An 18,143-nucleotide genomic window follows, 5' to 3' on the forward strand; every position below is an offset into this window, starting at 1 on the left:
CTTCCTGGAGGCCTTATGCTTGAGTATTAATCTCTAATTTTGTCCTGGGATTATCAGCCAGTCACAATTTCAGAGGACCTTTGGTTGGCTGTCTTCTTTAACTTCTGAAAGAAGACTTAAATTCTATATATTCCTGTGCACCTCAGTTTTGGACCCCAAGTAAAAGTACCCTCCACACTTTAAGAAATAAATATTTTTCTTCTTCCTTCTGAAAAGGATCCACCAGGCTTGATCTTCAGACCAGACCCACACGGCAGCCGAAGCTGATGGCACCTCACAGCCACCCACACTTTCCCTTCCTTGTGTTTTCTCCTCGCTCACCCTGTCTCACCCTACCCGGTGGCCTGTGTCTGGGGCCACGCTTTTCCGACCCTCTGCCTCGCTGAGCGTGAGCCCAGTGGGGCTCGAAGAGCCGGTGGTCCCCGGGAATCAGGGGTCGTCCCTGCCACACCCTGGGCCACAGGTGCCGTGGTCACCTTGGCTGAGCATGAGGGCAAAACCACAGCAGTGATGGCCACGCGCCTCCCCTACATCTCGCTGGGGACGGTGGGTTGGGACCCCCACTCCCGACTCCCATAAATATTCTTAATAACGTCTAGTATGGTGAATCTTTTACAGAGGTTTTAAACTGACTTTGCCCAAATCCATCAGATGAATTGTTGTCTCTAGCAGCTATAGCCTTATGAAATAGATATCTTATATAATAAGACTCAAGTCTAAATTACTCCTTGATCCATGAGCTGCAGAATGGATGCTGTGTGGTCAGGTATAAAAACAACATTCATCTGCAGCATTGTACATTTCCATCAGAGCTCTTGGGTGAGCAGGTGCATTGTCAATGAGTAGTAATATTTTGAAAGGAATCTTTTTCCTGAGCAGTGGGTCTCAACAGTGGGCCTGAAATATTCAGTAAGCCATGCTGTAAACAGATGTGCTCTCATTCAAGTTTTGTTCTTCTATTTAAAGAGCACAGGCAGAGTGGATTTAGCATAATTCTTAAAGGCCCTGTAATTTTCATAATAGTAAAAGAGCACTGACTTCAGTTAAAATTACCGGCTAGATCAGTTCCAAAAAATGGAGCCAGCCTGTTTTTTGAAGCCAGACATTGACTTCTCCTCTCTAGTTATGAAAATCCTAGATGGCATATTATTCCAATATAAAGCTGTTTCATCTACATTGAAAATCTGCTGTTTAGTGTAGCCACCTTCATTAATTATCTTAGCTAGATCTTCTGGATAACTTGCTGCAGTTTCTACATCAGCATTTGGTGCTATACTTTACACATTCTATTCTGAAAACGGCTTCTTCCCTTAAACCTCATGAACCAACCTCTGCTTGCTTCAAACTCTTCTGCAGCTTTGTTATCTTTCTCAGCTCTCATAGAATTAGAGAGAGTTAGAGCCTTGCTCTGGATTAGGCTTTGGCTTAAAGAAATGTTGTGGCTGGTTTGATCCTCTATCCAGACCACTCAGACTTTCTCTTTATTAGCAATAAGGCGGATTTACTTTCTTATCATTCATGAATTCATTGGAGTAGCATATCATTTCTTTCAAGAACTTTTCCTTTGCATTCACAACTTGACTGATTCTTTGGCACAAGAGGCCTAACCCTTGGCTTACCTGCTCTCAACATACCTTCCTCATTAAGCATAATCATTTCTAGCTTTCGATTTAAATTGAAAGATAGCAAGTCTTCCTTTCACTAGAACAAGTGCTCAATGAGCCATTGGAGGATTATTAATTGGCCCGATTTCAATATTGTTGTGTCTCAGGGACCCCAGGAGAGGGAGACAGACAGGGAAATGGCCAACTGGTAGAACAGTCAGAACACATAGCATTTATTGACTAAGTTTGTTTTCATTTATGGCCATGTTTGTGGTGCTCCCAAACAATTACGATAATAACATCAAAAATCACTGATCACAGATCACCGTAACAAATATAACAATAATAAAAAAGTTTGAAATATTGTGAGAATGACCAAAATGTGACACAGAGACAGGAAGTGAGCAAATGCTGTTGGAAAAATGACACCAATAGATTTGTTCGACTCAGGGTTACCATGAACTTTCAATTTGTGAAAAAAGGCAACATGTGTAAAGTACAGTAAAGCCAAGTGCAATAAAACATGGTATGCCTGTGTCTTGTTTCTATTGCTGTTGTTTTTAATGTTTGCTATATTAATTGTTTAATTAACATTAGTACAGCTCAACATTCAGAAAACTAAGATCATGGCATCTGGTCCCATCACTTCATGGCAAATAGATGGGGAAACAGTGGCTGACTTTATTTTTCTGGGCTCCAAAATCACTTCAGATGGTGATTGCAGCCATGAAATTAAAAGATGCTTACTCCTTGGAAGGAAAGTTATGATAAACCTAGACAGCATATTTAAAAGCAGAGACGCTACTTTGTAAACAAAGGTCCATCTAGTCAAGGCGATGGTTTTTCCTGTGGTCATGTATGGATGTGAGAGTTGGACTATAAAGAAAGCTGAGCACTGAATAATTGATGCTTTTGAACTGTGGTGTTGGAGAAGACTCTTGAGAGTTCCTTGGACTGCAAGGAGATCCAACCAGTCCATCCTAAAGGAGATCAGTCCTGACTGTTCATTGCAAGGACTGATGTTGAGGCTGAAACTCCAATACTTTGGCCACCTGATACGAAGAGCTGACTCATTTGAAAAGACCCTGATGCTGGGAAAGATTGGGGGCAGAAGGAGATGGGGATGACAGAGGATGAGATGGTTGGATGGTATCACCGACTCGATGGACATGGGTTTGGGTAAACTCCGGGAGTTGGTGATGGGCAGGGAGGCCTGGCATGCTGCGATTCATGGGGTCACAAAGAGTTGGACACGACTGAGCAACTGAACTGTACTGAACTGAACAGCAATTAAAGTGAATATTATTCTTTTTCAAAACCAGCCTCTGCAATACTCAAATATTGAATACATTAAAAAAATATGTAAGAATAGCCATGATTCCTCTCATTGTTCTCTCTGCTTATAGCAAGAACTAAGGGGAACATATATCTGAGGTTTTTCAAGACATCCCAGTTTATGCCAGTTCTCCTCTTGGTTTAAATATTAATAGCACTACTTTCACTCTCAAAAGTTTCTTGATTTGGAAAACAAATTTTCTATTCTCCTTAGTCAGGATCCTTTTAGTGCTTCTCATTGTGGATGGGCACCATTTCTGACTTTTCAGAATGTGAAACAAAGCTGCTGATCCATATATCTCCAGAGAGGGATCCACTCTCTTTTCTTAGGTCCTATTTAAGAAAAGTCCACTGAAGGCAAGGATGTCCCCCCTCACCACTCCTTTTCTACACAGTGGAAATTCTGGCTAGTCCAATAATACTATTGTCCAAGAATAGACAAATACACACACACACACATATATGTGTGATTATACACATATACACACAGATACACACACATATATGTGATATATAGGTTATATATAGCACATATAGCACATATGTGTGTGTGTGTGTGTGTGTGTGTGTGTGTGTGTGTGTGTATAAAACATATATATCACATCTTCAGTCCATGGGGTCGCAAAGAGTCAGACAGTACTGAGTGAATGAACAACAAAATCACATCTTCTTTATTAAGTGTTGATGGACACTTGCTGCTGCTGCTGCTAAGTTGCTTCAGTTGTGTCCGACTCTGTGCGACCCCATAGACGGCAGCCCACCAGGCTCCCCCATCCCTGGGATTTTCCAGGCAAGAGTACTGGAGTGGGTTGCCATTTCCTTCTCCAATGCATGAAAGTAAAAAAGTGAAAGTGAAGTCGCTCAGTCGTGTCTGATTCTTAGCGACCCCATGGACTGCAGCCTACCAGTCTCCTCCGGATGGACACTTGAGTTACTTCTATTGTAAACAGTGCTGCTATGTACGTTGAGGTACATGGATCTTTTCAAATTACTGTTTTCATTTTCTTCTGATATTCATCAAAGTGTGAAATTGCTGGATCATATAGTAGATGTATTTTTAGTTTTTTGAGGAACCTCCAGACCACTTTCTATAATGGCTGCACCAATTCATATCCCCTCACCAACAAAGTACAAATGTTCCCATTTCTCCACATCCTTGCTAACATTTGTTATTTGGAGATTTTTGATGATGGTCATTCTGACAAGTATGAGGTGAGAGCTCACTGTAATTTTTGATTTGCATTCCTCTAATAATCAGCAATATTGAGCATATTTTCACATGTGTGTTAACCATCTGAATGTCTTCTTTGAAAAAATGTCTAAGCAGATTTTCTGCCCATTTTTTAATCAGGCTGTTTGATTACTTTTATATTGAGCTGTATGAGACTATGCATTTGTGGGAGTAGAGGGCATAGGGAAAATTGCTTTACCTTATTCTCAGTTTTGCTGTGAATCTTCAGTTCAGTTCAGTCGCTCAGTCGTGTCTGACTATTTGCAACCCCATGGACCGCAGCATGCCAGGCCTCCCTGCTTATCACCAACTCCTGGAGTTTACCCAAACTCATGTCCATTGAGTCGGTGATGCCATCCAACCATCTCATCCTCTGTTGTCCCCTTCTCCTCCTGCCCTCAATCTTTCCCAGCATCAGGGTCTTTTCAAATGAGTCAGCTCTTCACATCAGGTGGCCAAAATACTGGAGCTTCAGCTCCAACCTCAGTCCTTCCAATGAACACTCAAGACTGATCTCCTTTAGAATGGACTGGTTGGATCTCCTTGCAGTCCAAGGAACGCTCAAGAGTCTTCTCCAACACCACAGTTCAAAAGCATCAATTCTTTGGTGCTCAGCTTTCTTTATAGTCCAACTCTCACATCCATACATGACCACGGGAAAAACCATAGCCTTGACTAGATGGACCTTTGTTTACAAAGTAGTGTCTCTGCTTTTTAATATGCTGTCTGGGTTGATCATAACTTTCCTTCCAAGGAGTAAGCGTCTTTTAATTTCATGGCTGCAGTCACCATCTGCAGTGATTCTGGAGCCCAGAAAAACAAAGGCAGCCACTATTTCCACTGTTTCCCCATCTATTTGCCATGAAGTGATGGGACCGGAAGCCATGAATTTAGTTTTCTGAATGTTGAGCTTTAAGCCAACTTTTCCACTCTCCTCTTTCACTTTCACCAAGAGGCTCTTTAGTCCATCTTCACTTTCTGCCATAAGAGTGGTGTCATCTGCATGTCTAAGTTTATTGATATTTCTCCCGGCAATCTTGATTCCAGCTTGTGCTTCATCCAGCCCAGTGTTTCTCATGATGTACTCTGCATAAAAGTTAAATAAGCAGGGTGACAATATACAGCCTTGATGTACTCTGTTCCCGATTTGGAACCAGTCTGTTGTTCCGTGTCCAGTTCTAACTGTTGCTTCCTGACCTGCATACATGTTGCTCAGGAGGCAGGTCAGGTGGTCTGGTATTCCCATCTCTTTCAGAATTTTCCACAGCCTATTGTTATCCACACAGTCAAGGGCTTTGACATAGTCAATAAAGCAGAAATAGATATTTTTCTGGAACTCTCTTGCTTTTTCGATGATGCAGCAGATGTTGGCAATTTGATCTCTGGTTCTTCTGCCTTTTCTAAAACCAACTTGAACATCTGAAAGTTCATGGTTCACATATTGCTGAAGGCTGGCTTGGAGAATTTTGAGCATTACTTTAGTAGCGTGTGAGATGGGTGCAATTGTGTGGTAGTTTGAGCATTCTTTGACATTGCCTTTCTTTGGGATTGGAATGAAAACTGACCTTTTCCAGTCCTGTGGGCACTGCTGAGTTAGCCAAATTTGCTGGCATATTGAGTGCAGCACTTTCACAGCATCATCTTTTAGGATTTGAAATAGCTCAGCTGGAATTCGATCACCTCCACTAGCTTTGTTGGTAGTGATGCTTCCTAAGGCCCACTTGACTTCGCATTCCAGGATGTCGGGCTTTAGGTTAATGATCATACCATCATGACTGTCTGGATAGTGAAGATCTTGTTTGTACAGTTCTTCTGTGTATTCTTGCCACCTCTTCTTAATATCTTCTGCTTCTGTTAGGTCCATACCTTTTCTGTTCTTTCTTGAGGCCATCTTTGCATGAAGTGTTCCCTTGGTATCTCTAATTCTCTTGAAGAGATCTCTAGTCTTTCCCACTCTATTATTTTCCTCTATTTCTTTACACTGATCACTGAGAAGGCCTTCTTATCTCTCCTTGCTATTCTTTGGAACTCTGCATTCAACTCTTTCCTTTTCTCCTTTGCTTTTCACTTCTCTTCTTTTCACAGCTTTTTGTAAGGCCTCCTCAGACAGCCACTTTGCTTTATTGCATTTCTGTTTCTTGGGGATGGTCTTGATCCCTGTCTCCTGTACAATGTCATGAACCTCCATCCATAGTTCATCAGGCACTCTGTCTATCAGATCTAGTCCCTTAAATCTATTTCTCACTTCCACTGTATAATCATAAGGGATTTGATTTAGGTCATACCTGAATGGTCTAGTGGTTTTCCCTACAGTCCGCTCCCGATCTTGTTTTTGCTGACTCTTATAGAGCTTCTCCATCTTTGGCTGCAAAGAATATAATCAATCTGATTTTGGGGTTGGCCATCTGGTGATGTCCATCTGTAGAATCTTCTCTTGTGTTGTTGGAAGAGGATGTCTGCTATGACCAGTGTGTTCTCTTGGCAAAACTCTATTAGCCTTTGCCCTGCTTCATTCTGTACTCCAAGGCCAAATTTGACTGTTACTCCAGGTGTTTCTTGACTTCCTACTTTTGCATTCCAGCCCCCTGTAATGAAAAGGACATCTTTTTTGGGTGTTAGTTCTACAAGGTCTTGTAGGTCTTCATAGAACAGTTCAACTTCAGCTTCTTCAGCATTAGTGGCCAGGGCATAGACTTGGATTACCGTGATATTGAATGGTTTGCCTTGGAAACGAACAGAGATCATTCTGTCATTTTTGAGATTGCATCCAAGTACTGCATTTCGGACTCTTTTGTTGACTGTGATGGCTACTCCATTTCTTCTAAGGGAGTCTTGCCCACAGTAGTAGATATAATGGTCATCTGAGTTAAATTCACCCATTCCAGTTCATTTTAGTTCGCCAATTCCTAGAATGTGGATGTTCACTCTTCCCATCTCCTGTTTGACCACTTTCAATTTGCCTCAATCCATGGACCTAACATTCCAGGTTCCTATGCTTGTTGTTGTTTACAGCACTGGACCTTGCTTCTATCACCAGTCCCATTCACAACTGGGTGTTGTTTTTGTTTTGGCTCTGTCCCTTCATTCTTTGTGGAGTTATTTCTTCACTGATCTCCAATAGCATTTTGGGCACCTACCCACCTGGGGAATTCATCTTTCAGTGTCCTATCTTTTTGCCTTTTCATACTGTTCATGGGGTTCTCAAGGCAGGAATACTGAAGTGGTTTGCCATTCCCTTCTCCACTGGACCACATTTTGTGAGAACTCTCCAACATGACCCATCCGTCTTGGGTGACCCTACACAGCATGGCTTGGTTTCATTGAGTTAGACAAGGCTGTGGTCCATGTGATTATATTGGCTAGTTTTCTGTGATTGTGGTTTCAGTCTATCTGCCCTCTGATGCCCTCTCTCAGCACCAACCGTCTTAGGAGGGTTTCCCTTACCTTGAATGTGGGGTATCTCTTCACAGCTGTTCCAACAAAGTGCAGACACTGCTCCTTACCTTGGACGTGGGGTGTCTCCTCACTGCTGCTGCTCCTGACCTTGGACGTGGGGTGTCTCCTCACTGCTGCTGCTCCTGACCTTGGACGTGGGGTATCTCCTCTCGGCTGCTCGCTGCTCCAGCTGTGAATCTTAAACTGCTCTAAAAAAACAGTCTTAATTTTTAAAAATCTCAGGTAAAAACTTGATTGGCCACACTGAGCTGGGGGAGCAAGACCATGAAATATAGACATAATCATGGGAACCTACTTCTCAGAATGTTTTCAGCAGTGGGGATTTCCCAAGAGGGGTCCATGTGTGGGACTACCTGTCTGCTCAAAATTTCTCTCTCAAAATTCAGATGCCTTGCCTTCATTAAACTATTTTAGGATTTGGATCTTATGTTCACCTTATCTACACTGTTCATGCTTTTAAAGTCTTTGAAAATATTCCTTCTCATTCTTTATCTTGCCAGATGATGTGGTTCTTATCTTCACAGGTTGTTCTCATCTGACAGCAGCTTGGTCTTTTAAAATGCTCTTTCCTGAATCATGCCCAATTGCTTTATAGAACTTGTGTATCACAGTTTGGTGTAATTTTGATCATATTTTCTATTTGGTTATCAATATTGCTTTGTTGGCATTTTTAATAAAGTTGTTTTATTCAAGGGAGAGTCAACTCCACAGGCTAACTCTCATGTTGGTGTCCAGGAGTGTGTGTGTGTGTGTGTGTGTGTGTGTGTTTGTGTGTGTGTATTACTGCCAGCTGTGATACGGATAATACGCTATGTGTGCTGTGATATTTGAAGGTGGGATGTATAGCTATGTAGATATATAAATAGTTTAGATTACTTTTTCCAAAACTTACTTGTTGATAATGAAATTCTTTTCTTAGTTTTTTTTTGGCCAGGTCACACAGCCTCAAAAATTTTTGTTTATAGTTTATCTCAGTTCATCCAAACATTTTATTACATGGAAAAACTTCATGTTTTCTGCAAGGGCATCTTCAGCATGCAATCTATCCCTCAGATAATTTACCAAAATAGCAAACAAAAAAGTATTAGAATTGGATTCAGGAGAAGCCTAGAGTTTTATCTTTTCCTTCTAGAGAAGTGATTGTCTCTATCACTTGTTTTCTATCTCTAAGCTATGTCTATATCCGTGACATGAATAGTCTAATTCCATGACAGTCTTACAGGAATAATACAGCTATTTCAGCTTTAACTCATGTGCCAGAATATAGTAAGTGACAAATGTTGCACCAAAGCATGCTCTATGATCTAAGGAGCTGTTCGCTATTCCCTTTGCCTCAGAATAACAAAAGAATAAAAATATTTAATAACTGCCGATCAGGGTTTAAGCTTTCTTTGTTAAGTCATTAGAAATCTGAACGTGTTAATGTGTTGGCAAAAGCTGAAATTATTTGATAGGAGCAGATTAATAAATGTTGCTAATTATAATTAAACTAACTTGAATGGGTACCTATGTTGGTTAATTTGAAATTTAGAAAAAATTAAATTCTCTAGTAAGGATCTTGGCCCTCCCTTGTGGAATGGTATTTTAATTAGGAAACTAAATATCTGGACATAGCTAGGTTTTGTTTTGAAATTATACAAATAATTGTATAGAATGGCTGTATTAAAAAAATCTCTACTGTGAAGTAAGGAATACAATTCAGAACAATTCTGTGTGTAGATCAATATGTTTATGGTTTTAAACAGACAAAAACAAAAATAAAAATTCTATTTATAGTCAAGTGCCATGATTTCAGAGGGCTATAAGTCCTTTGAAAAGACTGTTTCAGGTGTTTGTTTCGAGGCTGTGGTCAAATAAATTATACAGCATCAGTGTTTTTCAGCTCCAGTTTCAAACAAAATTAATTTCTGATTAAATGTGGAATGGATAGAGGATCGAATTTTAGTTATTTTTTGGTGAATTTGATTATTAGACTTGATAAATTGACAGTGTTTGTGACTCATCATGATGTGGTTGAGACTTTATTCTTTGGAATCAGGCAAACATACTTCCTGATCCAGCCCTACTTCTTAGTAGTCATGTGACCTTGGATAAGTTAGTTATTTGACTTCTCCCCAGTCTCAGTTCTCTAATCAGCCAAAATGAGAGTAAGAACAGGAGCTCTTCATAGAATTGCATGAAGACTTAACGAGACCATCCAGTTAAAGTGCTTAACACAGTATCTAGCACATCTTAGGTGCTGCATAAAAATTTCTCTTCTTTCTTTTTCTCTTTGTTATTATTGTTATTATTTTATTTTGGAGGCTTACCAGGTGGCTGAGTGGTAAAGAGTCCACCTGCAATGCAGGAGATGCCAGAGAAGCCGGTTCAATCCCTGGGTCAGGAAGATTCCCTGGAGGAGAAAATGACAACCCACTGCAGTATTCTTGCCTGGAGAGTCCCATGAGCAAGGAACCTGGTGGGCTACATTCCATAGGGTCACAAAGAGTTGGATACGACTGAACATGCACGCACTATTTTATTTTTATTATTATTATGTGTGTTCATTTTTGATTTCTCACCAAATTTGGTACTACCTAAACCACGATTTAAGAAGTTACGGTTGTTGAATTCTTAAAATATACTGAGGGTATTACAAGAAACTCATTGGATGAGAAAATTGTCCCTTGGGAATATTTGAGACACAAAAGACAAGAGAAACAGGACAAAAACAGGTATTGTATTTTGATGTATTACCTCCAAAGATGTGTGGGACCTTGCCCCATAGTTTTTTTTTCCCCATATTGAGGTGCCTCCATGCTGCTATACAAGACTGTATTGTGCTCCCGTACTATTGAACTGGGCTTAGTGGAACTGATGCTGTTGGGGCCCAGACCTCATAGCTCTATCTTTCTTAATCTTTACACAACAATGTCGAGGGGAAGACTAAAAATGAATTACATTGCAGACTGATCAAGACTTTTGCAAGTCAATTTTTTAAAAGCAAACTATTTACAAAGTACAATGGAATGTACTGGAAAGCCTGGAAAGAGGAACTCTGAATCCAGCCCCATTTCTGCCACAGATTGGTGTGACCTTGGGTAACAAGCTTAAACTCTGGGTCTTTGTTTCCACAACAATGGGTTTGAAATCCTAGATGTCTTTAAAGATAACTTCCGGCTCAAATGCTTTCTAATTCTGTATTTTCTTAAATCCTGCTGCAATTGTACTTTTTTTTAAACTTTCCTTGTTCAGAGTAAACTTGTTATAAAAGCAGAAATAGGGAAGAAGACCTTGGGAACAGTGCAGGACTTGAATTCAGGGTTCCAATTCGAGCTCTGATGTGTTAATCTTGTTCTGATGTGTGATCTTGGGAAATCCCTCTTCTTAGTATATCTTAACTCTGCTTCACATTCAATTAAACTGGGAGAAATTTTAAAACACTGATGTTAGACTCCATTCTTGAAGGTTCTAAATACTCAGCTTTCCAGGTGACCAGAATGGAAAGGCAGGATTGAGGATCACTGCAAAAACCAGAGGTCTTTAATGTCCTTGCATCCAAGAGGGAGCCCCTAAAAAGAATAGTAACTACTGTCCTCTCTGTGACAGAGTTGAAGATCAAATAAAATACAATAGATAAAAGCATTTTAAGGCTTCCCAGGTAGCATAGTGATAAAGAATTCGCCTGTTAATGCAGGAGACGCAACACGGGTTCGATTGCTCCATCAGGAAGATCCTCTGGAGAAGGAAATGGCAACCCACTCCAGTATTGTTGCATGGGAAATCCCATGGACAGAGGAGCATGGCAGGCTACAGTCCATGGGGTTGAAAAAGAGTTGGACCCTACTGACCACGAGTGTGCACCATGCAAAAGCACTTTGTGATGTATAAACGCACAGTAACTATTAAAGCAAGTGTTATTAAAGAGCTTAAGTATTATTATTATGTAAATGTAGGGATTAACTTTAGTACATTAATTCTGTTGGTGGGATTCTACCCTTTCAGATAAAATTCACTTGCAGTCTCTAAAAGTATTGATAGTTGAGGACTTTCTTCCCCAATCAGTACATGGCAATTTACTACTGCAGAAACACAAAAAGTTGCTCTGTGACCCAGAGAGAGTTTAACAGTGACATGTTGCCTCAGTGATTATTATCAATAAACACAATTCTTCCAAGTTTTGCACAGCATAGATCATCTCCACAAATCATCACGACACACTTGTTTATCCCTTTGTACTACAGCTTGTAAGTGCAGCAAATTGGGATAAACTAGTCAAATGTTTGTGTAGTGGGGAGAGAAGTCAACTGTTTTAAAGCTGTATCCTATTCTGTCAGGAATTCATACTTAACCTTTGTTTAGTATAAATAATATCCTTTAAGAACTAAATTTTATGTGTCCCCAGTGGTTATCTTCGTTCAGATACATTCACACTTGGACACTTGGATACATTTTTGTCTGTTCAACTATTTCATTAGAAATATGTCTGTGACCATTGCAGTTTTGGTAATAAATACTTTTACTTTTCCCAGTAGGGTTAGAGTAAGTCACATCTTGACTTCTGAAATTGTCCCGCTGTGGTCTGTCCTTCAGAACGAGCAAGTGTTTTTAATACAGACTTGCAGACTTATTTTTCATGAATTTGTAGGCTGCCTGTGTGGCTGTGTACTTGCTGCCTTGCAGCTACTCTTCAGGTTTGAGTTTGAGGAATACATACTCAGGGCACCTATGGTGACAGCCTCCAGGAAGGGTTGTCACTGCGTGTGTTAGTCCATCCTCTGACTTGTCACAGCTGTAGCCTTCATTCAGCATCTCTCTGCTCACCAGAAAATACATCTTGGCAAAACAAAACAAAGTCTGGGATGTTTTCTGTATCTGTATTTTTTTGGCAAATGATTTCTGACAGTTCCCTCTGTTTTCTAAGTCTGGTAATGATCTCAAAATGTAGGAATGCTTCTTTCTTTAGGAATCCCTTCAACTGTTGAATGTCTATTAAAAATTAAGCAATTACATGCTGATTAAACAAATCGTAAAGTTCAATCAACAGCTAGTTCTTTTGGCGTTAGAGCCATGTATACTGTTGCACATGTTTTCCGCTCACAAGCATATTAATGTAGTTGATGAAAAAATTTAACCTTAAAAATGATAGGTTGATAAACTAGGGCCTGCAGGCTGCATGATTTTTACATTTTTTAAAGAGTTATTAAACATACCAAGAATATGCATCAGAAACCATATGGCATACAGGGCCTAAAATATTTACTATATGAATCTCTAGAGAAAGTGCTCGCTGACCCCAGAACCACGTGGAAAGTACCAATAAAGAGCTCACTCATCTTTGGCTTTTATCAAGAAGTACATTGTCTTGTTTTGAGATGCTGGAGCTGGGATATTGAACTAAGAACATGCAGATTATGACCTGCTGAAAGGTGAGGGGGCACAAGTCACTCACAGGGGCAGGCAAGTTTCTCTCTCAGTTATCTGAGCTCCCACTTTGGGAAAGTGTAATCAGTTAAGTCAGTTGGATTGAAGGCACAGTTTCTATAAACCCACACAAAGGAAGCAGAGAGACAAGATTTATTACTTAGAGATTTCAGAAGCTGGGGGAGTAATGAGCTGGGCAAAGGGCAGTCCTCTGTCTCAGGTCACAAATGAGCAGGAGATGGAGAGTGTGGCAAGCATCTATCCCTTATGAGGTGGTTGGGGCAGAGGTCACTGACCTTTTACTGGCTTAACCCTAGGTGGTTACTTGAAGAGGTACAGGGGAAAAAGCAAATGCGAGCTTACGGTGGGCATCCGAAGGTTGAGTCCTCATCTAAATGTTCAGACTCTGGCGTGAGCAGGGTTTTCATAGTCAAATGCCTAGGCAGCAAGTCAGAAAAACAAAAAGTTGTTTTTCTTATCACACTTCTTCTCTTGGAAGCATTAATTCTCACTTGTAAAATCAGTCTTCACAGCCAGTCTAAAAAGAGAACGAGAAACCTCCTGTAGCAGATGCTGTAACAGAAATCTCGGCTCTTGAATCAGAGCCGCTACCCTTTGGCCCTTGTTTGCTCCTTCGCTCTCCCTCCCCCAGACTTCTCTTCAATATCATCACTAGCCACCAATTTGCCACCCGCTGTCTTTGACCTTGGCTTCTTGGTCAAATGCTTTTTCCATTCTAATTGCTCTTGTGAATCTGCCTTGCTACATTGTCCTACTTTTTCACCTGCTTGCATCTTCCAAGGCCCCTCTTCTGTGATCTTTTTTTTTTTTTCCCTGCCTTCTCCCCCGGAATCTCAGCCCTGTCGAGACAGATGCCTTCCAGATCTAATATTTCTACTCTTTTACTTGCTCCTGTGCAGGCCCAGTTTTCTCGCTAGTTTCAAGGCAGGTCTGGTTCTGGCCCCTGCTGCAGATGATAGCAGAGAGAGGACTTCGGGCATCTTCCCTCACCAGCCTAGCTGCACCACTTTTGGGGAGCAGCACAGCTATCTTTCGTGGACACTGCTTGCACACTTCCTTCATCCTGTTCACTTAGTATCCATATAGCTTGCTGTAATTTTCTTCCCGTGGACCTTCTGGCTGCTTGCCTTCCCCTATAACTACAGCAGTTTTCCCCATCTACCAAACTGACCAAGCCACTCTAGTGGTGCCTGCTGCTCTTGGGGTCCAGCGCACATATCTATCCAGAGCTACTGCATGCTCAGTTGGTAAGTCATGTCTGATTCTGCGACCCATGGACTGTAGCCTGCCAGGCTCCTCTGTCCATGGGATTTTCCAGGCAAGAATACTGGAGTGGCTTGCTGTTTCCTTATCTAGGGGATTGTCCCAACTCAGAGATGGAACCTACAACCTGCATCTCCTGCATTGGCAGGTGGATTCTTTTCTACTGTGCCTCCTGGGAAGCCCAATCAGAGCTATTACAGCACTCAAATTTCTGGTACATTCCTCTCTTCATTCCAGTTCAGCTTGCTGAATCCCTCCCTCCAACCTGTGAGAGCCCCCTACCCACAATATACATTTATCAAGTGTTGACCCTATTCTGGGTGCTATCTAGGCTCTGCAGATCAGGGATGACTGAGAGGCAGCCTAGGTCTCAGTGTTTTTTGACAGAGGAAAGATGATACGCACAGACATGAATATAGAGCAAAGCAGTAGGTGGTGATGGATACGATTACTAAATATTATGAGAGCAGAGGAGACTGTTTAGAAATAAACTCTCTAATGATAAAACTTCCAAACTACCTAGTGAGGATATTACTAAATTAAACAAATTAACCACTTAAAGAATCTTTGATTCTGTTTTTAACCTACCCTTAAATATATAGTTTAAAGGTCAAATTCCAGGGACATTTTTTTTCTGAGTGACTCATTCCTTCTCTGACTCAGTTTTATTTACTGATATATTATCTTGCCTCCAGCTGAGTCTATAAGCATCAAAGTTCTGTAAATAAATTCAGTTTTTGGATTATAGTACAAAAGACAACATCTTTTTTTTTTTTTTTTAAATCTTGCTGCTTACTAGAAATGGGATTCAGTCCTTATTCTGTTTCTCAAGTCTGTGGGATGGTGTCTGCTGACAGGTGCGTGTGCAGTTGATCCAGGGTGACTCAAGACTTTATTTATTGGAAGAGGCTTTGAGAGGTTGTCACTCGAATGCAAGATATATCTTTTAAAGAACTTTGCATCTGGGCATCCATTGTCTTCATTTCCTTTTTCTTTCTCATTCCTTGTCTACCTCCTTTGGCCCAAACCCTTTTCCAGGATTATATTGTTATATCAAATATAAATTGGGAAAACCTGACCAGGACCTGCCTGTCTTGAGGAGATACTCCCAAGAGCACTGGGCTGCAAGTAGGAACTGTGGGGCGGTGAGTGTGTTTTCATCAGCTTGCCCCATGTGACTCCTGCTATGGGCACCACCGGCTGGTCTAGTCATTCATGGCATATTTTCTGAGAGCCTTCTCTGGGCCACAAACACCATGCTAGGTTCTAGGGACACAAATTGAGTCAAAAGGAAAACTGTTGCTGCCCACATTAGGGGGAGGTAGCATTAATTACAAGTTCACATTAATAAATGTGTGATAACAAATTATCCTACCTCTGATACAGAGAGGAAGAGCTAATATTAGTGTTCAATTCTCCAACAGTTCTGAGATCTCTGGTCTCTGTGGGTGTGTCTCATCTCTCTCTCCCCCTCTTCCCTCTCTTTTAAGTGAAGGTGGAGAAGACAGCTAACAACAGAGTCCTGTCATTCCTATGGTGCAATATACCCACACCTTTTCTTTTATTATTATTACTTTAATTGTAGTATAATTGATTTACAGTGTTGTTTTAGTTTCTGCTGTAGGACATGAATCAGCTATATGTATACATAAATCCCTTCCCTCCTGAGCCTCCCACTGCTCCCCCATCCCACCCCTCTAGGTCACCACAGTGTACTGAGCAGAACTCCCTGTGCTATCGAGTGGCTTCCAACTAGCTAGCTATTTTATACATCATTTTTTTTTTAACTGTGGAATTCTTGATCCTCCAAAGTGGATGTTATTATCTCCATTTAAAATACACATAATGGAGAAAAACACTATTGTTATTACTCAGACTGTCATCGGGAGGGGGAATAAATGAGTGCTTGTATTATGGGAGCTGGGGGCCGAAATCTGCCACAGGCCCTAACTGGAAACCATCGGATTTAGTGGCTGCTAATCCATTCAATTCAGGCATTTATTTTTTCCCCCGTATTTTTTACAGCGGTGAGAGAGAAATCTCTTTTTCTCTGCAGAAGTCATTCCAGATCTCAAAATCTGAAATGCGTCCTTCCGATGCATGCCCACCCACAGGGTTGACAAATGCTAGATTTCCCAAGATAGCTGCCACACGCTCGGTTTCTAATCTCCGTATTTATTCCCCGCCAGAATTTCTAAATCCTTCCCCAGTACGTCCAGCCATCCTTTCTGAACTTTTGAGCTCCATCTGCTTTCCACAAATCCCCTGGGCACTAGTGGGGCGACAGAGGCCAGGACGGAGAGCCCAGTTGGGGGATCCCTGCCCCCGAAGTCTGACTCTGCAAGGCCTCTGAGCGTTCTTGGGCCAGCCAGCCCGCCACGCGCCAGCGTGCTTCCGAGTCTTAGTTACCCGGCGCTGCTGGCGAGCTGAATGAGGAGCAGCGCTATTTTTACCTTCCCGGCTGCAATCCTTTATATATATTTGCAGGAAGGAAATAAATAAAGGATTGAGAAGGAAAGGCTTGGCCTAAGTTTTACACTAGAAGGAGGGGGTTGGACTAGGAGCGGGTATGTAAGGTCTGGGGCGGTGGAAAAGGCAGGTCGGTTTCTCTGGATGGTTGTTTCCTCCATATCCTTTTGCCCAGGAAATCCCCACACTCTTCTTTTTTTCCCCTCTGGCTAATCCCTGACTGCCAGCGTCCTCTCTCCCCCGCCCCCACCTCTGGAGGTGCCACCATCACCTCTGATGCTGCATCACTCTGCTGCCTTTTTCCCCTCCTCTCTTCTTTCTCTTCCATAATAAAGCATGCGCAGTGCGTCCCCTGCCAGGGAACAGCATCAGCATCAGCATCAGCATCAGCATCGGGACGTGGAGCCGCGCTCGGGCGCGCTCTCGAGGGCGGGGAGCACGCCCGCACCACTCGCGTCCGCGCGCAGCCTCAGCATCCTCGGCCCCCGCATTCGCTGGAGCTGCCGCGCCCGCCGCAGGGAGGGCGGAGCATCTGGGGAGGCTCCAAGTTGGCGGAGCGACTGGGAACCCCCGGACTCTTCAGCGGCCGCTCGGGGAGGGGCTGAGAGGATAGGAAGGGAGGGGGCGCCGCCCAGCCCCTAGCCTCGACCCCCTGTCCGCGGCCGCACCATGCGCGCCGAGCCGGCGTGACCGGCTCCGCCCGCAACCTCCCTTGCAGCCTAGACCCGCGCTCTCGCTGGCCACACCAAGCGGGGTCCGGGAGCTATGAGCCATGAAGCCACCCGGCAACAGCTCCCGGCGGCCGCCCCTGGCGGGCTGCAGCCTTGCCCGAGCCTCCAGCGGCCCCCGCGGCGGCTCCGCCGCCCCGGCACCCATCCGCGCCCTGGCCCGCGCGCCTCCCTGCCGCCTGCTCCTCGTCCTTCTCCTGCTGCCTCCACTCGCCGCCTCGTCCCGGCCCCGCGCCTGGGGGGCTGCTGCACGCAGCGGTGGGTATGGCCCCGGTGCCCTTTGCATTGCCTTGCCCAGGGGGTCCTGCAGAAGAAAGCGAAGGGCGCGCGGGACCGTGCGCTCCAGACACGTCCAGGGCTCGGCCTTTCCAAGCCTCACTGCCTGTCCACCTCTCTCATTCCCAAACCCGCGTTCACTCCAGTTCACTTTTTGAAGTCCATTTCTGTTGCAGTCACTAAATGACTGCCGGAAGGTATTTAGTGGATGCGGGGTCCCTAATTGATTTCTGTGCAACTTGGGGAGACCGGTGGACGGCAGATGCAGCGAGGGAGCAAGTTTTTTCTCGGGTGGTGGAGCCTGAACGCGAATGAGGGAGGATGTGATGAGAACAGTGCTAATGTATCTTCTTAGAT

The 18,143-nt window shown here is 43.0% G+C and overlaps 1 protein-coding gene and 1 long non-coding RNA gene across 6 annotated transcripts in view; one reads left to right on the plus strand and one right to left on the minus strand.

The window, feature by feature from the left end:
- Window positions 1-6,246: 6,246 nt before the first annotated feature.
- LOC145541458 (uncharacterized) lies at window positions 6,247-17,231 on the minus strand. The gene is made up of 3 exons (XR_014079032.1): window positions 17,054-17,231; window positions 13,393-13,567; window positions 6,247-10,018 (listed from the first exon to the last, which is right to left on the minus strand). It is a non-coding gene; the product is annotated as an uncharacterized LOC145541458 (long non-coding RNA).
- Window positions 16,204-18,143, plus strand: part of ADAM23 (ADAM metallopeptidase domain 23) — a 206,878-nt gene continuing 204,938 nt past the window's right edge. For all 5 annotated transcript variants that reach the window (XM_081577941.1, XM_081577944.1, XM_081577945.1 and 2 more), the window contains exon 1: window positions 16,204-17,768. In XM_081577941.1, the coding sequence (XP_081434067.1) occupies window positions 17,555-17,768 (214 nt within the window). In that variant the 5' untranslated portion in view covers window positions 16,204-17,554. The remainder of the gene's footprint in view (window positions 17,769-18,143) is intronic.

The sequence above is a fragment of the Giraffa tippelskirchi genome, chromosome 3, assembly GCF_054371585.1.
Source record: "Giraffa tippelskirchi isolate mGirTip1 chromosome 3, T2T-mGirTip1v1.2.pri, whole genome shotgun sequence".
Classification (NCBI taxonomy): domain Eukaryota; kingdom Metazoa; phylum Chordata; class Mammalia; order Artiodactyla; family Giraffidae; genus Giraffa; species Giraffa tippelskirchi.